This window comes from Trachypithecus francoisi, unplaced genomic scaffold, assembly GCF_009764315.1.
Source record: "Trachypithecus francoisi isolate TF-2019V2 unplaced genomic scaffold, Tfra_2.0 Lachesis_group17, whole genome shotgun sequence".
Lineage (NCBI taxonomy): Eukaryota > Metazoa > Chordata > Mammalia > Primates > Cercopithecidae > Trachypithecus > Trachypithecus francoisi.
This window is the reverse complement of record NW_022681462.1, coordinates 105,365,980-105,389,928: the sequence shown is the minus strand read 5'-3', so window position 1 is coordinate 105,389,928 and position 23,949 is coordinate 105,365,980. Positions and strand designations below refer to the sequence as shown.

Below are 23,949 nucleotides of genomic sequence, written 5' to 3'. Positions count from 1 at the left end.
AAGCCACTGTGGCACACCAGCTTGGCTAAAGTACTTATTTATTTATTTATTTATTTAATGCCTGAAATAGACCTTGATTAGGTACATTTAAGTCCCATACTTCACACAAACTTCCTATGAGGCAATCCACAGACAGCCATTATACCTGATGTTGCAAATTCATTACTATTTGGACAGAATCCTGCCTCTCTCCCACCACACAGGCCACACTCACACGTTCTATGAGGCCCATTCCTCAAGTTCACTGCTTTTCAACTTCCACCCAGTTTTTCTATCTTCACGTTGACTTTTCACAAGGAAGCTGTTTAATGACTACTTTTTCCCCCAAAGGGTTGCCATACAGGTAACTTCAAGTAACAAACCACAAAGCCGGCTGCAGAACAGATGCTAGGCAGACCACCAGGCTCCTCGGCCTCCCAGCCCCCTGACCTGGTCCACACCTTCCCCAGCCACGCCAATCTCCTGCAATAGTCTAGACGCAGTCTCAAGAGTGAGAGACTCAAAGCGCCTGAGGAAAACAGACCACGTGCTGTCAGGTACCACCAAGAGTCAGACGCACAGAGATAGTGCACGTGTGAGCTGAGGACTCTGTGCTTTGCATGTGGGGTGGAGCACGAAGCACATGAGGCACTGACCGAGCTGAGGGCCTACTGTGTGCCTCACATGCGGGGTGGAGTACGGAGCCCCAGGAGCACACGAGGCGCTGACGGAGCCGAGGGCCTACTGTGTGCCTCACATGCGGGGTGGAGCACGGAGCCCCAGGAGCGCACAAGGTGCTGACCGAGCTGAGGGCCTACTGTGTGCCTCACATGCGGGGTGGAGCACGGAGCCCCAGGAGCGCACAAGGTGCTGACCGAGCTGAGGGCCTACTGTGTGCCTCAATGCGGGGTGGAGCACGGAGCCCCAGGAGCGCACAAGGTGCTGACCGAGCCGAGGGCCTACTGTGTGCCTCACACACGGGGTGGAGCACAGAGTGTCGGGAGCACATGAGGCGCTGACAGGAAGGTGACCTTGCAGCAGCTGTGAGGGTCGAATCTAGACAGAGACCCCTCCCACCTTACTTAAATAAACACACTGAAGATTCCATGCTGTATGGACTGAATCCGCCCCCCATTCCCCCGCCAAATTCACACACTGAAGCCCTAGTCCCAGTGTGACTGTGCTGGAGACAGAGCCTTTAAGGAGGTAACTAAGGTTAGAGGAGGTCATCAGGTGGGTCCTGCGTCCCTATAAGAAGAGGAAGAGACGTGGGGGTTGCTCGTGCACAGAGAGGCCACGTGACCCCACAGTGAGAAGGATCGACTGCAGGCCCAGAGTGTAGCCTCAGGAGGACCACCCCTGCCACACCTGACCCTGAGCCTCCAGCCTCCAGACCTGGGAGGAAATTAACTTCCGTTGCCTGGGCCACCCAGTTCACAGAGTTCTGCTTCAGTCGCCCAGGAAGCCTGAGACACGGGTTCAGCACCTGCCCAACAGGATGCGCAGCACTTCGGACGGGGCATCATCTCAAGGTCACATCTGCTTCCTGCTGGGTCCCAGGCGCACATCCGTGGCTCCTAATGGCTCCTCTCCGCACCTCCAAGTGGAATTGCTGCCGCGTCAAAGCGGCTGTGGGCCAAGGGCAGGGCGCAGACCAGCAGGCCGCAGAAGAGCACAGCACACCACACCTCTGGGGTTGAGGGAGGAGCTGGCCCCGTGTTCTTTACAGTCTTACTGGGAAAATTAATTCAAATCGGGCTTTGTCTAAGCACCCCCTCGTGGGCTGAAACCTGGAGAAAGGGCCATAAACAAAGTACACTGGCAAATGACAGAGCGCAACACCGTGAGGGGCCGTCGTGGGCTGCTCCAGGGACCAAGTCTTAGTTCACATCTTCATTAGCGACCCGGAAGGAGCAGTAAACAGCACATTAATTCCATTTCCAGATGACACTGAATTTGGAGGTGCCACAGAAAGTCAAGGAGGACGGAGAGATGATACAAACGGGATCTCAAGAGTCAGTAAGGAACGCAAGAAACAACACAGGAGTTGGCCTCGAAAAAAGGAAGATCAAAAAATAGCCCACTATTCTAGAGCCATGCCTCATTTCCATAACACAACTAAATAAAAAATTCAGGTGCTCCCTACTGTCTGAAGCCCCTTGCTATTCAAGTCCTTCGTATCCAGAACCAGGACTCTCATTCTGCAACGCTCAGCTGTGTCCTGGCAATCAGAGTTCTCCTCACACGCCATTCCAAACTCCACAGCCAAAATACATCTGCTGACGTGCCATTGCTTGATCCCCATGCATGCACCCCAAACTCAGAAGGGGTGCTTGTTTACATAAACATCTTTGTGCTCACCTACGACCTGTCCCCTGAAGAAGATCTGGTGCAATGTGTTTACAAAGACAATCGTGGGACTCTGAGCTAGAGGAAGAATGCCAAAGGATTCTATGATGTCTCCTAAAAGGACAAGAAGGAATTCAGATACTTGGAACTTAGCCCAGCAACAAAATAGTTGGGTCCATAAAATCTAATTTTACTTCTAAAGACAGAAAAAAAGTGTTTAAGATCTTTAATCTCATCGGCCTCTAAACTCCAGTGCTTGAGCCTCATTACCAGTGTCACTTAGAGGTGACAGTTACATCTCCATCCTGCGTGACAAAAACCAGCAAGAAGAAAACGTGTTTACATAACAAGGCATATTTATAAAAATTTGTACCCCAGAAGCAGCATCCTTGAAGCCTTGTAGCTACAGGTCAGGTGCCCTGGAAGTGCGCTGTGCGCTCCTAATGAGCACTGCTGGCCCGGCGGGTCACTGCAACAACTCCCTCATGGGGAAAGGCCAGTGGAACAGAGGATTCAACTTGATAATTCCCAGAAAGCGCTGATCCCCGTGCCTGGCACACGAGCACTCGATGGGAGTTGTCATTGTCATCACCTTCATTGTCGTTATCATTATCCCATTCCCTCATGTATAAAATAAGGATGATGAAAATGATGGAAGCCAAAAACCGTAAATGACCTGCCCAAGGACCCACCACAAGCAGTGGAGCTGGGGCGTAAGCTCCAGTCTTCTGAGGTTTCCTCATCACTCTCCATGCCCAAGTACTGGCTGCAATCCAGGCCGTTCTGTCCTCCATGTCCGACGTGCTCTTCCTCCCTCCAGCAAACAACACTGCACCTGTGGCACCACACCTGCCGGCAATACCGCACCTGCGGGCAGAGCAACACTGCATCTGTGGGCAGGGCAACACCACACCTGCAGACAACACCACACCTGCGGGCAGAGCAACACTGCATCTGTGGGCAGGGTAACACCACACCTGCAGTCAACACCGCACCTGCGGGCAGGGCAACACTGCATCTGTGGGCAGGGTAACACCAACCCTGCACCTGTGGGCAACACCACACCTGCAGGCAGGACAACACCGCACCTGCGGACAACACTGCACCTGCAAGCAGCACCACACCTGGGAACGACACTGCCCCTGCGTGCTCCAGGTGCTGCACACAAAGTCCCGGAGGCAGCCCCCAGCGACTCTGCTTCCTCTTCTTGCACTAAGGTGGGAGGGCACAGACGCTCTCTTTGCTAGGCTATGCTACATTTATCACTAACAAATGAACTATTTATTAGACTAGGCAGCAATGAGACTCACAGTTTACGGCAAATAAGACTCAGCAACCCACACTCTAAAGGAAGTATTTATTATTGAACTGAAATAATAACTTGTTCCCTAAAATCACAACAAACAGAACTCAGGTGAATTGATATTTCATGCCGTTTTCCTATCTCTCGCCAAAGTGACCCCACTGAACTATTTCCATAGGAATCCCAAAAGAAGAAGGACCAAAAGAAACCCTTTCTGATGTTAATTCAGCAGACACACTCAACTTCAGACCTGTCTGGCTTACACCTGCAAAGCAAAACCCTCTTCAGCTGACAATTTGGTTAGTGCACAGCTATTCCAGAGAAGATAGGTCAACCAACTCTATTTTTGTTAGTCTTAAAAAAATGAGAGCCCCAAAAACAAGCTTAAAATAAAATGCAAAATGTTTTCATTTCAAAACATATTTTACTTGAGACGGTGTGAAAATTAAAGACGGGCTGGCATTGTCAAGGTGTTTCTATATGACATGTCTGAACAGGGCAGGAGGCTCCACCCAAAGCGTGCTGCTGAGGAGAACGACAGCATGCAGCCTCTCGGGCCAGGGAGGGCTCTCAGGGATGTGCGCTGAATGACAGCTCCCTGGAGATCATGTCTTGATTTCTTCCTCTTTTCAAGGTGCTATTTCTTGGCACCAGCATCACGAGAAAATTTAACTCTCACCTTTCCCAGCTGAGCACCTATACCCTGAAAAAAGGAAAGTAGCCAATCTTTTAACACAGAAAATGGGAAGTAAACTGTAACCGGAGACACACAAGCCAGCATGCTTGAGGAGTATCCGCATGTTGTGTGCAGCAGAGCGTCCTCTGCCCCCGCCACCCCGTCTTGAAGCATGCACTTGACAATGAGGCTGATGGGTTCTAACTTTTCTCCCCTGCCTCTCGCGTACTCGATTCTTTCAGAGGACTCTCCGTCATTTTCTCAGAATTCTGGTTTCACAAAGAGGAGCCTAAGAATACTATTTTCCAGGAAAAACCCACTTCTTCTTTCAGCTTATTTTCACCATGCAAAGTAACAATTCAGAAATGCAACTTTCTTCTCATTGGGTGCAGAGATCAAGGGGAAAATGCATCTTTAAACAAGAACAATTGTATTTTGACTTTCTTGTTATATCTGTGGAGGAAGATACAGTTCTCACTACAAGCAGACAGACTCCGGACCTCGAAACTATAAGAAATCTGAGGAACCCTCTAGTTCAGCACCTTCCTTCGACAGCTTAAGAAGCACATCCTGGACCAGGCTGGTGCTCAGACATCATTCCCAGTGAACAGAAGGCACAGACACTGCCTCATCCACGGACTCCTCAGCGGTGGAAATCTCCACAAAGGCCATGCCGCCCACGGCCATACACGAGCTCAAATGATACAGGCCGCTCTTCACAATGAAGGACTCTGAAAGCCCATTCTCGACAGCATCTTATCCGAGGGATCAGTGGTGAATTCCACCCTCACTTCCCGGGAAGATGACCCGTGGCATAGTCCACTGTCGGATCAGGAGCCAGGGTGGGATTCTGAAATCTGCTCTTCCCGGTGAGGTCAGCAGGGTCCTCCCCTGGCAGGGCCTCTGTGGTGCGTTGGCTTTAGGGCTGACGGTCACGGTGCGGACCCTAAAGCAGCATTGAAACTGCACTAACTGACCAGGGCACACTGGCTGTGTCTCTCTTGTCTGTCCCGTTAGACAGTGGGTGCCTGGAGTTTGGGACCGAGTCTTCTCATCTCTCTGTCCTGAGTACTTACTGTTTTGTCTCAATCACAACAGAAGCTCAAACATTTTTTCAGAAAGGCAAATAAGCAGGAAACAGAAAAGGGTCTTAGCCATAACCACGGTTAAGTTTCCTTTCTTGCAGATGACAAAATTGGAACCTAGAAAGTTCAAGTGTCAGAGATTATAGTACTGATTTTTGGCAAAATCACGGCAAAACTTCAGTCTCCTAAGTTGCAATCCCGTGGTCTTCCTCATCCAGAACTGACTGTGGACGCCCTAACTCGGTGAACAGCCTTGGGATGAATTCCATTGACAAGAGTCCCTCGCACGCGCATCTGCCTTTGGCTGAACAGAGCGGCCACAGGGCACAGTGAAGACAGCACAGCCTGGAGGCGGAGCCCAAAGCCAGAATCCCAAATCCGCCCTCACACTGCCCATGTGGCCTTGAGAAAGTCACTGACAATGCCCCAGTTCCTTCATCAGCAAAATGGAGAGTCCCCGGGCCCCATTAGGGAGCTTGAGGCGGGGCCCTGGCCCCATCAGCACCGACCCTCCCGCAGCTGCTGAAGCGAGTGGGTGATCTGGCTGGGATGCCTCAGCGTACATGCAAGGCGTCCCTGTCGCCACTGCTGACATATTAACTAAGAGCAACAAACGTGATGAAAACGCAAGAACAGTCAAGTCTTCATAACCTCTGGCTCTTTCTGGAGATTCAGAAATTGGCAGATAAGCTAATCTTATATTACAGTTCCTCTCTCCAATTTTTTCTTTTAAAAATAACCTAATCACTGAAGAGGATAATCTCTCAGAATGATGAAAACTATAAAATTTCATTCCATATTGGCAATGATTCCACATAGGCATGTCAGAAGACCAGAAAGTAAAAGTTTTAGGCTCAAGATGTGGAATCCCTGGTTAGACCAGTGGTCCCCCCAGCCAGGAAACGAGGCTTCTGGCGGGGACACCAAAGGCGATGTGGGTGTGGGATCTGCCTGGAAGGTTTGGGGAACTGTCCCCAGTATCCCTGGCTTCCCACGACAAATCTGACACCATGAGGACATCCCTGCTCTTCATCTGTTCCTATTTTTAGTCCCCTTCATTGATGAGAGTAATGAGTTCCTTAAGTTTCCTCCGAGCCCTGCATGTGACAAGGTCTTCATTCTGCATTTTCTCCTTGTAGTGTCGGGACACGGGTCCATGATGGACGTGGTCCCTCAGCCAGCATTTGCCTGCATGAGCCTCCGAGCCCTGCATGTGACAAGGTCTTCATTCTGCATTTCTCCTTGTAGTGTCGGGACACGGGTCCATGATGGACGTGGTCCCTCAGCCAGCATTTGCCTGCATGAAACCTGCCACGTGAGCAGCCTTCTCCTGAGGAGGAGTTTTAAAGTCCCTTACAGAGAATTACCGTGTGAGGGAAGGTCCGGGAGCTAAGGTGGCAAGACGTGAAGACTCCCAGAGCAGAGTCTGGGTGGGCCCAGGTTTGAATCCGGCCTCCAGGCAACCTCTGTGAACCCTGTTTTCTCATCTGGAAAGCTGGGATTTCCAACAGTGTCTGCTGCTGAGTATCACAGGGCTAAAAGAGCCAACCTGCGCACGGAGGCGGCACAGTGCGTGGCCCGGGCAAGCTGAGCCAACCTGCGCACAGAGGCGGCACAGTGCGTGGCCCGGGCAAGCTGGGCCAACCTGCGCACGGAGGCGGCACAGTGCGTGGCCCGGGCAAGCTGGGCCAACCTGCGCACGGAGGCGGCACAGTGCGTGGCCCGGGCAAGCTGGGCCAACCTGCGCACGGAGGCGGCACAGTGCGTGGCCCGGGCAAGCAGTGGAGGCGGGGGCGCTCCACTGCTACTGTGTTGGGGCAGGCAGCAAGGGTGAGGCTGAACGGTCTTGGAAGGTTCAGAGTCAAGGCCCAGACGTGGGAGAAAACCGAATTCACAGCGCCAGTGTGAAAACAACAACGGGACAGAACGATGACGTCAGAAATCACATAACAAAAGCATGTCACGCACACGGCCTTCTCTGAATCCCGACAAAGTCTAAAGTAGTCAAGGCAGACGGAATTCCTCCCATCTCATACATGAGAAAACTGAGGCTCAGAGACAGGAGCACCTCCTCCCCAGGCACTGCATGAGAGACATGTGGCACTGTGAAAGCCAGAGCAGGTCCCCAGCCCCTGGAGCGCAGGACCCACCCATGACAGCTCGCTGCCCCAGGGACATGATTAACGGCCCCTGCAGGGACACCCACAGAGCCCACGGTGAGCAGCACACACGGCTACGCTGTTCCCGGCACCCACCGGGCTTTCCCGGCTCCTCCCGGGCAGTGGCCCAGTGCTTAGGCGGCGTCCCTCCACGTGCCCACTGCTGCTCCTCAGGATGCTGCTCTCCAGGCTGGACTCCCCAGCCATGGCCACATACGGGTCCTGCAGCTTCAGGAAGCTGTCTGTCCTGGGGGCATTCTCCCACGGTGCTAACTCAGGCTCAGGGCAGGTGCCTCAGGGCAGCCCCTGGCCACCCACCCACTCAGGGCAGCACCTTCTGAAAGCCAACCCTGCCCAGGGCACCACTTGTCTGTGAAGCATTTCGTGACCACTCCTCGCTCTAATAATCAGTCTCTCAGGACATCCTCAACTCTGGTCAGTGGAATGACACAGTAGGCGGGAGGCCCGCTGGAAGATCCCCGGGGTTCAGCCTCGTGGGCCCCGGTCACACCACGGGGAGTGCAGGCAGCCCACGTGCTCAGACTTTCGAAGCGGCCACGGCCGCACCTCCAGCACCTCGGGGGAAGGGCCCGACCCGCATCAGGCTGGGGTCAGCGGTGCCTTGGTTTTAGGGCCTCAGGCCTCACAGGAGCTGTAACAACTTGAAACGCAGCACTTCCAGGTTCCCATGATCTGGCAGGACCGCTGTCCTCAGCAAGGCCAAAGTACAGCCTCCAGGGGGTTAGGGTCAGACTCCTAAGTCCAGACACAACTGCCTGATCAGGTCTCTTTATCCTGTATCACAAGCAACCCTACCTAGTGACCTGCTAGAGCACTGCCCCCATCCCGTTCCCAGGGAAACAAAGCTACAACTGAGCCCAAAAACGAAAGCTGATGAGAACGCCAACCCCTGGGCTCCCTGCAAGGGCCGGGGGTCAGGACCACCCCAAATATCACCCTGCATCACCGAGCAGCCCCAAGAGGTGTCCCAGAGTGGGGCCTCCTGTGCAGAGCACGCCTGATTCTCACGGGTCACAGTGGGAGGTGCGTCTCCAGGTAGTAGGAATTCTCCCACTGCGGAGGAGCCAAGGGGAAAAGGAGGCGAAAAGCCAAGGTGAAAAGTCTTCAGAGAGAACCAGCATCCTGTCCTCTGTGGCCCTTTGGATTTGGCAAAGGAAAGTCAAGGCAGGGAAGTGGTGACAGCAGCTGGGGCGGGCCCTCTCCCACTCAAGGGCCTCCCAGTGAAAGGGGCCTATTTCAGCACAAAACCTTCCCTGTGCCACCCTCCCTACTCTCAACCCCCAAAACAGAGCTTCTGTCTTTGTCTTCAAGGAGCCGCACCAACGGCAGAGGAACGAGAAGGCACATCCTACTGTGACAGCATCCTTTATACAGTGCCAAGGGTTTGCACAGCAAGGTCTGGGGACCTTCTCTGAAGGGGCCCTCCGCAAGCCGCATGTTTCATTCGAGAGATCACCACACAGTTTGCATTCTACTTCCTAACATATCCACATTCATTTGAGGCTACAAATCACATTTTCATTACTTAAAATCAAACAGAAGTGACACTACAGAAAGACACACCACCCTTATCCTGTGGCTTCAGGCACCCCGGCACCCTGCCACCCAGCCCCAGAGGTGTTGTGCCCTGCTTAAGAAGCTCCCATCATGGAAGGGAAGGCTCGGTCAGCGAGCCGTGAGAGCGGATGGGCTCCTGGGCTGGCCCAATACTCCCAGTGGGCTCTGCTGCCTGTGCCGGGGGTTCCTGCGGTGGCTGCTCCCCAGTGCAGAGGAGGCTATGGCTGCAGCACTGCCCACCTCTCCTGAGGGTAAGGTACACTGGAATGGGCATACGGTGTGCTCCAGATGCTCAGAGCCCACTGCTCAGGACTGTTTGCACACACCCCTGGAGTCCCGTCCTTGCAGGGTACATAGACCCAAGTCTGAGACAAACCTGTTCACAACAGCCTCATGTTTTCTCATTATTTAACAGCAGTGTTAGTTAACTGTGTCCGTTTTACAGATGAAAGCTCCAGAGGTTTACTTGACTTGTCCAAGATTAGAAAGCCAGTAAACATCAGAGGGAAAAGCAGAAAGTCTAGGTTTTCCAGCCACCAAACCTGGTGCCCTCTCTACTGCCCGGTACCCCTGTAAGACTGCTGCCTCCCCAGCCTCCACTGCCCTGCTCCCACCATGTCCACCTAAGGAGGTAAAAGAAAGGCTGGGTAAATAACTGAACCACTTGACATTTAGCTTCCCTTTTTAATTTTTCAGTGCAGTCTGACGATGGGTCTCACTCATTCCCAAACGCCTCCCTGGGGTGTGCTAAGTTTTCATGTCTAGAGTGTGACAGAGGACGCGAGACAGAGAAAGGGTAAGGAACCCATTCTAGGTCACACACTTCACTTCCAGGACAGTGCAGTCCCTGAGGACGTAGACCCAGATGAATTTAGCTGCTCAGTTGTCATTTTCTTACGTTTCCTCCTACTCATTTATTCAGTACACCTCAGCAGCCTTGTTCCCAAGAAAAATCCACTATATCGTCCTAAATCTCACTGAGATGATAATTTCAACATAGTTCAAATTAGTCGATTCAGTCTGTCACTACGTTCTGAGTAGCTATGATGTAGCAAAATGGCTGATCACTCACATGGGGTCATGTTTCAGAGGAAGACGGTGCCAGGATAAGCAGCTGAAGCTGCGCGGCCTCTGCAGGCCAGGGCACTCGGCACAGAGGCAAGCAGCCGTGTCCAGCCCTGCCAGGGGCTTCCAGTCAGCAGGCGAGACAAGAAACGGGGAGACAAGTGTTCTGGCAGAAAGAGCCACACAGGCGCACGGAGACGGACTGGGATCCCGGGCGCTAGGGTAGAGCAGGGCTTTTAGGAGGCCATAGTTCTATTACTTTATTTTATTTTACTTTAATTTACTTTATCTACTTTACTTTATTTTGCTTTATCTTATTTTATTTTCTTTTATTTTTATTTTTTGAGACAGAGTCTCATTCTGTCACCCAGGCTGGAGTGCAGTGGCGCAATCTCAGCTCACGGCAACCACTGCCTCCTGGGGTCAAGCGATTGATTCTCCTGCCTCAGCCTCTCAAATAGCTGGGACTACAGGCACACACCATCACACCTGGCTAATTCTTGTATGTTTAGTAGAGATGGGGTTTCACCATGTTGGCCAGGCTGGTCTCGAGCTCCTGAGCTCAAGTGATCTGCCCGCCTCGGCCTCCCACAGTGCTGGGATCACAGGTGTGAGTCATGTGCTGGCCCTTTTTCATTTTTAAAAAATGGTATTGTCTATACTTAAGGTCCGCAACATGAGGCTGGGGTACAGAGAGAAAAGGTCACTATCGTGAAACGAATTAACATATCCATCAGCTCACACAGCTACTCGCTCTCTTTTTCTGTGGCAAGAGCAGCTACAATCCACTCACTTAGCGAAAATCCCAAATATGATACAAGACAATCAACAATAGCCCCGCTGTAAATGAGGTCTCTGGCCTTCTCCATCCTACATACCTGCTACTTTGCGTCCTCAGACCTGCAATTCCCAGTGCCCCTTCCTTAACCATGTAACCATGGCTTTATTCTCAATCTCTGTATACTCAACTTGTTTTGTCGTTAAACTCCATGGATGAGCTATCCTGTATTTTTTTTTTTTCTTTTTGAGATAGGGTCTAACTCTGTCACCAGGCTGGAGTGCAGTGGCACTATCACGGGTCACTGCAGCCTCAGACTCCTGGACTCAAGTGCTCCTCCCGCCTCAGCCTCCTGAGTAGCTGGACCCACAGGCACCTGCCACCACACCCAGTTAATTTTTAAATTTTTCTTTTTTTTGGTAGAGACACAGTCTTGTCATGTTGCCCAGACTGGTCTGGAACTCCTGGGCTCAAGCAATCCACCCACCTTGGCCTCCATTTCTAAGGGTAAAAAAGAGCTCCCAATGTGTAGACAAGAGAGAGGGTGGGGAGTGGGCCAGAGCTACAGAGAGGCACAAAGGCAGAGGGATGCCACCTGGGAAGCCGTGGGAACCTGGTGTGTTGGCACCAGTTCCGGAAACTCAGACCTCCAGGTCCAAACATCTGTGTTCACACCTGCCATAGCAGACTACCTCAGCGGGAAGCACATGAATCTGCGCCACACTGAGACTACCTCGGCGGGAAGCACATGAGTCTGCGCCACACTGAGACTACCTCGGCGGGAAGCACATGAGTCTGCGCCACACTGAGACTACCTCGGCGGGAAGCACATGAGTCTGCGCCACACTGAGACTACCTCGGCGGGAAGCACATGAGTCTGCGCCACACTGAGACTACCTCGGCAAGAAGCACGAGTCTGCCTCACACTGAGACATCCCTCTCTAAGGACCATTTCCACCTGGGGTGCCACCCCTACCGCCTGCTCATCACGTGGGGTCCACCACATTTAATGCTCTAGGGGGTCAGCCTGGGTTCCCTGGATCAGAGACCACCCACCATGCTCTAATGATCTCGGGGCACCAGCCTGGGCTCCCCTGGATCAGAGTCTGACCACACTCTTATGATCTCCCCTGCATCAGAGTCTGACCACACTCTTATGATCTCCCCTGCATCAGAGTCTGACCACACTCTTATGATCTGGGGGCACCAGCCTGGGTTCCCCTGGATCAGAGCCCATCCACCACGATCTAACGATCTCAGGTGCCAGCCTGGGATCCCTTGCATCAGAGCCCACCCACCAAGCTCCAGTGATCTTGGGGCGCCAGCCTGGGTTCCCTTGGATCAGAGACCACCCACTGTGCTCTAATAATCTCAGGGCACCAGGCTGCACTCCCCTGGATCACAGGTCCACCCAGCATGCTCTAATGATCTCAGGGCACCAGCCCGGGTTTCTTTGGATCAGAGTCCAGCCACCACGCTCTAATGATCTCGGGGCACCAGACTGGGTTCCCTGGATCAGAGCCCATCCACCACGATCTAACGATCTCAGGTGCCAGCCTGGGATCCCTTGCATCAGAGCCCACCCACCAAGCTCCAGTGATCTTGGGGCGCCAGCCTGGGTTCCCTGGATCAGAGACCACCCACCATGCTCTAATGATCTCGGGGCACCAGCCTGGGCTCCGCTGGGTCACAGTTCCATGACTACTCTCTAATGATCTCGAGGCACCAGCCTGGGCTCCCCTGTGTCAGAGGTCCTTAGGTATTGACAAGGTTCCCCTCGGTGAATTCCTGAAGTTTAGGAGTGAGGAATTAAATTCCATTCTTGTTTTTCTACAGAAACCCACAAAGTGCTCTGGAGTGACCACCACTCAACGCGTATAACCTCAGCTAAATGCAGGAGTTAGTTTCACTCTGCAAACGTGTTTTTCAAACAAGGTGTAAAAGTCTGTGAAAAGATTTAGAGAGCAGCAAGAGAAGTGGATGAAGGTTTTAAAAATGGCTTGCACCAGTATAAGCGATCAAGTTAGGACATGGTCACGAAGACACGAAAGGGGAGACAATGGAAGGTCCAGAGCAAAGGGGACACAAAGCCAGACCACTAGTGCCCTCTGCTGATTGTGAGGCCACCACACAGAGCGTCACCAAGGATGGTGTGAGCAGAGGCAGGCACACACTCATGAAACAGTGTGAGAAAAGGCAGACACACCCACCCAGGAGACACGGAGAGCAGAGGTAGGTATGTGCACACTCACAAGACAGTGTGAGCAGAGCCAGGTATGCATTCATGAGATAGTGTGGGCGGAGGCAGGAGCACACACTCATGAGACAGTGTGAGCAAAGGCAGACACAGATACACTCATGAGATGGTGTGAGCAGAGGCAGGGGCCCATACTCATAAGACAGTGTGAGCAGAGGCAGGGACACACACTCATGAGATGGTGTGAGCAGAGAAAGGTGCATGTATACTCATGAGACAGTGTGAGCAGAGGCAGGGGCACACACTTGTGAGATGATGTGAGCAGAGGGAGGCACATGTACAGTCATGAGATGGTGTGAGCACAGGCAGGGGCACACACTGACGAGATGGTGTGAGCAGAGGCAGGGGCACACTCATGAGGTGGTGTGAGCAGAAGCAGGCGTGTGCACACTCATGAGAAGGTGTGAGCAGAGGCAGGCACACACTCATGAGGTGGTGTGAGCAGAAGCAGGCGTGTGCAAACTCATGAGATAGTGTCAGCAGAGGCAGGCCCACACACATGATACAGTGTGAGCAGAGCCAGGCACATGTACACTCATGACACGGTGTGAGCAGAGGCAGGCACACAATCACAAGACTGTGAGCAGAGGCAGGCACACAATTACAAGACTGTGTGAGCAGAGGCAGGCATATATGGTGTACCCTAATTCAGAAACATACATTAGAAATTAAAGCAGCAAAGTTGGGGTTTCTTTATGTTTATCTGAAACATATGCTTTTTTCTCAATGAACCTTAAGAAAACCTTGGGTGAAACAAGTTCTAAATATAGGAATGAGATGCATAGAAAGGTCAAGGCCTGCTGGTAGCATATTCTGAAATGCACATAAATTGGGGAGGGAAGTGACTGGAAGTACCTGGCAGCTCCAAAGGGAGAAATCCCAAGAGAAATATATCACTCATGTTAATTCCCTGCGTGACCAGGATTCTTTCAGGCAGCAACACCATAGCCTCTTGTGGCTCCAGGTCCAACTGAGACCTGCAGGTTGTGCTGTTATTTGCTGTGTGTGGAGGCCTGCGTGCTCCTCGGAGGCCAGCCTGCCACCTGCCACGTCCCCACCTCCGTATCCGACCCACAATCTACTCCCACAGACTAGTCACTGTGGAGATCTCTCCTGTTCCAAGTATGTACAGTCCCGTCGAGACAGCTTCTACCCTGGCCACAGTCACTCCTTTTGCTTTCATAGACATGCATTCTTCTTATAAAATTATCAGAAAGGAGAGTTAAGTTGTTTTTTAAATCTTCATCATCTATGCAGAAAACATTCCATGAGTTTATTGTGCTACAACTCCCCTTTCACCAACTCCAAGAATGTCCTTTTCACAATCATCACAGGTGATAACTGAAAATAGATCAACAGCAGGTACAAATCTCTATCAGTAATCGATGGCAATCTGTCACTTGTTCCTTGCATGAATAGAGATTTAAGCTAGGAGATATGGATGTATTGTTTAATCTGAAAATGTTTGACTTTTTAGGATACTTTAACCTCATGCAAATTTTCTATCATTTTCTAAGACAATGTGAAGAGAACATCACTCTTCAAGGAGACTTTGCCTGTGAGCGCCAGATCCTTCAGCTGTGCACGGGGAACTCAACACTGCCATTCCTGACCACCCTTCTTATGAATAGTAAGGGTACAGAGAAAGGGTTTCTTGCTTGCATTTAAAAAAATAAGTCACGAGCTCATCTACTTCTGCATATTTGTGATGTTCATTCTAGCACGTGTGCTTGTGTGCACAAGAGTTCTACCACACTGCAGACTTCACTGATTAGAAGACATTCAGTGTGAAGCAATAAAGATAGAATGTAAACACTGTTGCTTCTGACAAATAACCAATAGCAACATCCTAAAGAAGAGTGAGGCCCTCCAAATGAATTGTTTCTAGACACTCTCCCCAGAGGCCCCGTCTCCTTTCCTCCCCATAAGATCCACGGAAGGCCAGGTGCAGTGGCTCACACCTGTAATCCCAGTGCTTTGGGAGGAAGCGGGCGGATCACTTGAACTCAGGAGTTCAAGACCAGCCTGGGCAACACAGTGAGACCTCATCTCTACTACAAATGTTTTTAAAAATCAGCCAGATATGGCAGTGCATACCTGTGGTCCCAGCTATTTCGAGAGGCTGAGATGGGAGGATTGCTTGAGCCTGGGAGGCGGAGGTCGCAGTGAGCCAAGATTGTGCCACTGCACTCCAGACTGGGTGACAAGAGCCAAGAGCGAGGCTCTATCTCAAAAAAAAAAAAAAAAGCCTGAAAAAGGATTTCAGGACACCTGTGAAGAAAGACACAGAAAGCAACTTTAGAAGAGGGCAACCGCCTGCCGGAAGGAGGGTGCTCCTAACAATGCACGCCAGCTGGCCTGTGATCCGCCCGCCCTCTCCACCTACGGTTCTACTTCCCACACTGCCCGCCCCCGCCCCACACAGGGTGTGCGCCGAAAGGCGTGTCTCAGAAGCCCTCGGTCTCTTCATTAAAAGAAGCCAACTGTTCACCAAAATACCACACAAACTAATGGAAACAAAAAGAAGGAAGGGCTACAAAAGAGGAGAAACAAAGAAAACATGTGTGGGGCTCCAAGGACAGCAGGCAACAGGAGCTTTTCTATAAGCGCATCCCAATAAACAGCACACCAGGAACAGACACACAGTAAACGCCGCAAGAGGCCTCCCAACAGCCCAGGCAACGGCAGGGGAAAAGCACAATGGGAGAAAACACTATTGGAAGACAAGGAGGATACAGTGCAACTCTGATCTTTGCAAAGAGATTTGTTACAATGAAGTGACGATTTAAGCAATGTCGTCTAATCTAAGTTTGTGGTGCTTTTGGATTTAATTCATATTTGATTCATTGAAATGTGGAAGCCTAGTGATTCAGAGGCGAGCTAAATGCAAAAACTACAGAGCACAAGTATGTTTGCAAAACACAGGAAGTCTCTAGAACGTTTTCCCTGCACTGGGTTATGCAGAGCAAGCTTAGGTGTGTGACTCCAGGCTTGTCCGGAGGCACCTGAAGCCGGAGGGCCTGGCACCTTGCCCCATGGGCGCGACCGCTGCTGCAGATGACCCGATTCAGGTGAGACCCGGAGCCACACGTGCTTCGAAGGGCGAAGAGCCAGGTTAAGCACGAGTCAAGTAGCTGTGCTGCTCTTTCCTGATCAGAGCAGGAACTCGCAGCATTTCACACTGGAAAACAGCCTTCCCTGCAGGATGTAAATCTCAGTTCTGCCTATGGCAGGAATAAAACAGAATTCTTGGAACTTAGACATGAATGTTGTGGAACAGTTTTGTCTTTCTTCCTCAAGAGGCTGACAGATTAGGGAAATACTTAACAGAAGATCCATGCTGCCTTCGAAGTCTGGCAGAAAGAGTCAGTCTCTGGAAGCCACGACTGAAAATCATGAGATCCAGGGTAACTTGAAGGACGCAATCAACTTATGCCTGTGGACGACCAACAAGACCAAGATTGCTCGGCAACTGTGTTAGTTTTCTGTTGCTCCTACAAATTGCCACAAACTTGGCAGTTTAACTCAAAGCCCACTTACAGCTGGGAGCAGCTGAGGGTGGTCCCAGCAGACAGCCAGGAAACAAGCCTGCATCCTACAACCCCAGGAGCCACGTGAGGTGAGAGCCCTGACACAGCCTGGCAGGGGCCTGGATGGCAGCCTGGAGACCCCAGGCCAGGGCCCTACGAAGCCACAGCCAGTACATACCGTTGAAGAGGCATGTGCTGTTGGAAGCCACTGTGTTTGTGGGAATTCCTCTGCAGTGTATAATGACTATGGAAGCACTGGCCGTGGTAATAAATGCCTGAAATGCAGGAGGAGCTCTGGATTCCAGCAGTGGGTAGAGGCTGGGAGGCTTTTGAGGAGCCACAGAAAAAGCAGAGCATGCCTGGACTATCCAGGGGGCAGAAAGGCCGTGCCCTGCAGGGTCGTGGAGGCAGCTCCTGTTGTGCTGAGGCTGGTCCTGCACTCGGGGGGTTTCCTGGTGGGGGGACAGGGCAAGGGTGGAGGAGGGGGCAAATGCAGGAAGAGCTATACGATGGTGGAGTAACTAAAAGCCCAGCGTCTCCAGCCAGAAAAGGCGCTGAAATGAAAAGCCTAACTGATATGGTCTGGGTCTGTGTCCCCACCCAAATCTCATCTTGAATTGTAATCCCCACGTGTCAGGAGAGGAACCTGGTGGGAGGCGACTGGATCACGGGGTGGATTTCCCCCTTGCTGTACTCGTGACAGTAAGTTCTCAGAAGATCTAGTTGTCTGAAGGTGTGTGGCTCTTCCCACTTTGCTCTCTCTCTCCTGCTGCCTTGTGAAGAAGGCCCTGGCTTCCCCGTCACCCCCACGGTGACTGTGCATTTCCTGAGGCCACCCAGTCATGCTTCCTGTTAAGCCTGCAGAACTGTGAGTCCATTAAACTTCTTCATAAATTACTCAGTCCCAGGTAGTTCTTCATAGCAGTGCGAGAATGGACTAATAACCCGACTGTCAGGAGGGTGTGCCCCTAAGAAAAGGCTGAGGATGGGCCACACTGCATGTGGTTAAAGCCTCGGGAAGATCAGGAGGTCAGAGTGCAGGCCTAGGAAGGGCCTCTCAAGAAGCGGAGGAAGCATCTCACAGATCCTCAGGCAGAAGAGAGAGTGAAGGGTGAAGGGTGAAGGTGAAGGGTCAAGGGTGAAGGGAGCAGTCCCTTGGCCGTCTTAGCAGGAGACCAAGGCAGAGAAGAGATCGTTTCTAAAAGATCTGCAGGTAGGCTCTTATCTGAGGAAGTGAAGCCTCAGGAAACCTACTGAAGACCCATAGATTCTTGAGAAATGTGTTTCTGCTGAGACACTGTCAGCTTGGACCAATCGACACAGACAGCAGACAAAACACAAGGAGGCTCTCGGATCCCCACCCTCCCGCTGGCAGGAGGGAGGCACACAGCCACACTCAGCCACAAGCCACACTGCCCTCCAAGTGGAAGGCAGGGCCCTCAGAGAGCGGACATGGGGCGGCTGTGAAGTTAAAGCGGAAGGAGGGCCGGGCACGGTGGCTCACGTCTGTAATCCTAGCACTTTGGGAGGCCGAGGCGGGTGCATCACCTGAGGTCAAAAGTTCAAGACCAGCCTGGACAACATGGTGAAACCCTGTCTCTATTAAAAATATAAAAATTAGCCGGGCATGATGACGTGCACCTGTAATCACAGCTACTCGAGAGGCTGAGGCAGGAGAACTGCTTGAACCCAGGAGGCAGAGGTTGCAGTGAGCCCAGATTGTATCACTGCACTCCAGCCTGGGTGACAGAGCGAGACTCTGTCAAGAAAAGAAAAGAAAGGGAAAAGCAAAGGGAAAGGGAAAGGAAACATACACAGAACTCGGTGAAAGCAGAATTTTAGATCAGGACGTCCTGATACACAAGCCATGCAATCCCTACACATCAATGTTCCGAAGCCAGGGTATGAGAGGGAAGATAGACAGAATGCATTAAAAGTATCTAAAAAGTCATTCAGCCTGTGGGACAAATGAAGGCAACATTTTAGAAACTACATATCAAAAACTACAAAGAATTTGTTCTGGTTTACACGGTAAAGAAAGAGATCCTAGGAGATATTTCTCCATATTGCCAGAATTTAGAAAGGAGTCATTGACGATGACCGAACAAGGAGAACTGGGGAAGAGGGAGGCTCAGTTCAGTGACTCAGGCGTCTGCATTGACACAAACTAAGGTCGCAGAGCCCCAGAGCCCCAGAGCCCCAAGAGCCTAGAGAGTCCAAAAGCAGGCAGGAAGAAGCCTATCAGGCGTATCACCAGTCAACGCGTGTGTGTACATGGAACTGCCCTTACCAAAGAGGACTGGAAGACGGTCACCAAGACACTATAGGAAAGAGGTGAATCCCTGCTGCTGCCTGCAACGTACAGTTTCTGCATCAGGATGCCTGTGTCTGCCTCACCAGAACCTCCAGCACTGTACTTCCCTGACCAAGGGGTCAACGTTCCTGGAACAGCTGATTCCAGCTTCAATTCTTAGAATCTTAAGATTCTAACACCTTCATTAATGGTTAAATCTTTTAAGTCATGTGTCAACCCATTAGCAATACCAAACCAGTCTTAGGAAATACCTCCAGTTACCTCCAGTGACCAGGTACCTTAGAAAAGCCGCACTTACTTCTGTTGTAGCAGGTCGCCAGCACACCTCTGTCTGCAGGACTAGCACTAATGTGCCAGATTTCACCCGCTTGATGGAGGAGGACATTTTTATTTATAATGTTGTTTTCATCGTCGAAATCTATGATGTGGATCTAGAAATACAAGAAAAGAGCACATCAGGATCTCAAACACTTTCCTCAGTACCTTCATCAGACGTCATGATTACAAAGAATAATCACATGCACATTTCATGACAGATGCATCTTTAATTAATTGTTATTATGCCAACAGTATGTACTTCTATAATTTCTTACTGGACTCCTCTCCAAAGACAAGTTAGAAAATCCCTGTGGAACATTTTTAAGATTGCAAGCTACGTAAGATTGCCCTCTGGTCATACCCAGTCTTAAAGAAATAAGGCACCAAATGCTGTGTCTTCAAGTGGTTTTAAGACTGAGCCACTGTTGGTGTCAAGGCCAGAGCTGCTCAGGGCTGTCCCTATCAGCAAGGTCCTCCCAGCCTGCTGCATGGCTGCTGGGGAGGGCAGGGGCAGCAGGCCACGACTGCCTAATTAGGTCTGGGACTGACCGTGCCTGGCCCACTCTGTCTACAGTGGGCAGAGCTCGACTCATACGTCAGACATGATTAAGGTGGGAGAGAGTAAGAAAGGGCTGTATATTCACACGCTTTTATTCTCTTTTCAAAAACAAGTCCAACAGTCACTGGTGCCTATTATCTTATGACATTAAATGGTATAACATTTTAGCCACTACATAAGAAAATTAAATATACTATCTCCATGCTTTCCAGGATAACTTTTAGAGGAATTGAAATGATTTCACATTTAATTTCTTACCAATACCCAAGTCAATAATTCCTCTTTTAAAAGTAAATCTGTACTAAGAAAAATATTCATGGATCTGCACAAAAGATTTATATCCAAGTACATTTACTATGGCATTGATTATTGTAATAAAAAAATTAGAAGTTACCTAAGTGTTTAGTAATAGGAAACTGTTCAAATAAATTGCAGTATTTGAGGGTAATATAATATTATGACGCCATTCGGTATACTGTAGACTACTCAGTGGCATGGAACAATGTAATAAATATTTTAGAAGATAATATAAAAAAGAAACTGTACGAATGCTACATCCTTTTCTTGTTTGTTTGTTTTCAAAAAGTATGCGTGTCCAAACAAGACAACCAGCAGGTACCTGAATGGTGTCGGACGGTGGAATTGTAGGTGGTTTTCCTTTACTTCTTTGTGCTTTATTTGTACTTTTACCATTTTTGCCTAATTAGGTCTGAGCCTGACCGTGCCTGGCCCACTCCGCAATACGTTTGCAATCAAAACAAACATTAAATGCTATGTTTAAACTGTCTCCACAATACCCAGTAGCACCTACACGTCACCCAAGCCTCAGACGGCCCTTTCATCATTTCCAGCTGCTCCTCTCAGGGTCTGATATGGTGTGGATCTGTGTCCCATCCAAATCTCACGTCAAATTGCAATCCTAATGTCAGACGTGGGGCCTGGTGGGAGGTGACTGGATCATGGGGGATGGGCCTTCACGAATGGGTTAGCACCATCCCCACTTGGTACAGTCCTCACGAGAGTGAATTCTCCTGAGACCTGGTCATTTAAAAGTGAGTGGCGTGGGCTGGGCGCGGTGGCTCACGCCTGTAATTGTAGCACTTTGGGAGGATGAGGCGGGCGGATCACCTGAGGTCAGGAGTTTGAGACCAGCCTGGCCAACATGGTGAAACCCCATTTCTACTAAAGATACAAAAAATTAGCCAGGCTTGGTGGCGGGCACCCGTAGTCTCAGCTACTCGGGAGGCTGAGGCAGGAGAATGGCATGAACCCAGGAGGTGGAGGTTGCAATGAGCCGAGATCGCGCCACTGCACTCCAGCCTGGGTGGCAGAGAGAGACTCCGTCTCAACAACAACCACCACCAAAAAGTGAGTGGCATCTTCCCCCCTCCTTGCTCCTGCTTCCACCATGTGAGGCGGCTGCTCCCTCTTCGCCTTCTGCCATGATTGGTAAGTTTCCTGAGGGCTCCCCAGAAGCAGATGCTGCTATGTTTCCTGCACAGCTCCAAAATGTGAGCCAAAAAATCCTCTGTTCTTTATCAATGACCCAGTCTCAGTTATTTCTTCATAGCAGTATAAGGTCACCCCGAGGAGTCATTCTGGACTTGCTCAGAATGTAATTCATACCCGGCCAGTGCCAGAGCCATGTGAACTGAACCAGAATCTCCCACGAGTAGAGCGGGGCCGCCAGTACCGGGTGCTGGGGCCAGGGAGAAGCCAGACATGGCCGGCTTGCCCGCTGCAGAGCAGGAGCCTGGTGAGCATGTGCACCCGCCCTTTCCATTCGGGGCCACTGCAGTTCCCACAGCAGGTTCAGAAATATTCCCAGTGAACAGTTTCCAATTACAATATCACACATCTAAGAACCAGGGAAATGAACATAGCACTTGTTTTTATAAGTGAAACTTTATTGTACTCTTTTTCCTTTCCACACCCAAGGAAAGTTTACCTATGAACAGTTTTTTTCCTCTGTGGACCTGTTACACATTTATAATATACTATTAATTATTAAATAATACTAAGTGATATTGAGAAAAACATTTGGCAGAAATACATATGTCCTATGATGCCACATCTCTACAATTGGGGATAGACCCTACAAACACCAAAGAAAAGGCACGTGCAAGAATTTTCACAGCAGATATATTTTTCATAGCCAAAGCAGTAAACATCTCAGATGTCCATCAACAATAGAATGGGTAGGCCAGGTGCGGTGGCTCACATCTGCAATCCCAGAACTTTGGGAAGCCAAGGCCGGTAGGTCACCGGAGGTCAGGAGTTTAAGACCAGCCTGGCCAATATGGTGAAACCCCGTCTCTACTAAAAATTTAAAAATTAGCCAGGCGTAGTGGCAGGCGTATATAATCCCAGCTACTTGGGGGACTGAGGCAGGAGAATCACTTGAACCCAGGAAGGAGAGGTTGCAGTGAGCTGAGATCATGCCACTGCACTCCAGCCTGGGTGACAGAGTGAGACTCTGTCTCCAAAAAAAAAAAACCCACAATAGAATGGGTAAATCAGTTGTGGTATATTCACAAATGCAGTTCTCACAGTAATGACAAGTAACAACAACACACGCACAGACAACGCTGAGTGAGAAAAATCAGACACGAGAAGGAGCACTTTGTGCGATTACCTCAGGCAAATTACAGAGACCATTCACCGCGGGCCTGGAGTTGGTCCAGACTCCAGGGATCTTAGGGGACTGCTGGGGTGCCCTCCATGGCAGTGACACGGGTGCATATGGGTGTGGGCGCATGTGCATGCAGGTGTGCACCTGTGTGGGAGCATGGGTACATGGTCTACACGTGTATATGCGTGGGTGTGCGTGTGTGGGAGCACAGGTACGTGGCCTCAGTATGTATGTGGGTGTGGGGGAGGTGCAGGTGTGTGTGGAGGGGGTGTGGGTGTGAGGCAGGTGCAGGTGTGTATGTAAGCGTGTGTGAGGGTCTGTGGGTACATGGGTATGGTGGGTGTACACGGGTGTGAATGCACGTGTGTGTGGGAGGCAGGTGCAGGCGTGTGGGAGGTGTGTGGGAGGGTGTGGGTGCACCACGGATGTGGGTGTGGCGGGGGTACGTGGGTGTGGGGAACTGGTGCATGCATGTGTAAAGACGCCCCCAGTAGCATATTCTGGATGCGTGCACTTGGATGCATGTTAAATTATAGTTATACCTTACAGGCAGAAATGCATTAGAATAAAAACTAGTAACAAATACATGAAGAAAATTCATTCTTTATTATAACCAACAACTTAAAAATTTTAAAATGAGAATTTCATGATACCAATTAATATTTACTATATTAGCCAACTTCTTCTAAGTGATGGCAACCAATACAGGGAATTCTATGATAGTATTGGTCCACATTATAACTTGTCCAATTCTTTTATAAGGTTCGTTATAATATGTAAATAAGAACTACATAAATGTTGAAACTGAAATAATAATTTGATTTTGTGAAATCTGCCCCAAAGAATAAATGAACAAAAAAAGGTGTATTATGAAATGTTGTATAGCTTTAAAAGTTATGATTAAGAGCAATTATTAATACCAAAAATGTTACAAGAGTATTAAATTTTAAAAGCAGGCTATAAAATGGCATGTGATTATATAATACCATCACACAGGAACACAGACCACAAGGGGATACAGAAAATTAGAAGTAATTTTTGTGTTGCTAGGGAATTTTTTTCCTCAGCATTTTTCACATTTCCTACTTATCAGGAAATCCATTAGCACTGAAAAAAGGGATGCACTTAAATGTACTACTTTGCAAATCTGCTCCTCTGAAATGCACCAGGGCAGCAGGCGCAGCCGAGGGTTTTCTGGGTGTGTCTTCAGGACACTGCGGCGAGGCCCCCACGCTGGCCCCTCGGCCTGGCTGCAAGTCTCAGCAGACCCTCTCTCCTAGTCTCCTGCCTCCCCACAGGCTCTGCCTCTGGCTGGGCCCACTTTCTTCCCATGAAGCTGTTTTCCTTCTCGTGAAGACACAAGGCAC

At 50.3% G+C, this 23,949-nt stretch overlaps 1 protein-coding gene across 8 annotated transcripts in view; it reads right to left on the bottom strand.

Annotated features, from left to right (window-relative positions):
* Positions 1-23,949, bottom strand: part of EIPR1 (EARP complex and GARP complex interacting protein 1) — a 167,197-nt gene that overhangs the window by 114,330 nt on the left and 28,918 nt on the right. For 5 of the 8 annotated variants that reach the window (XR_004428593.1, XM_033176668.1, XM_033176669.1 and 2 more), the window contains one exon: positions 19,372-19,504. The exons of the other annotated variants lie outside the window; for them this stretch is intronic. Coding sequence is in view for 3 of the 5 variants with exons in the window: in XM_033176668.1 (XP_033032559.1) it covers positions 19,372-19,504 (133 nt within the window). In the remaining 2 variants the exon portion in view is untranslated. The remainder of the gene's footprint in view (positions 1-19,371; positions 19,505-23,949) is intronic. 8 annotated transcript variants of the gene reach the window in all.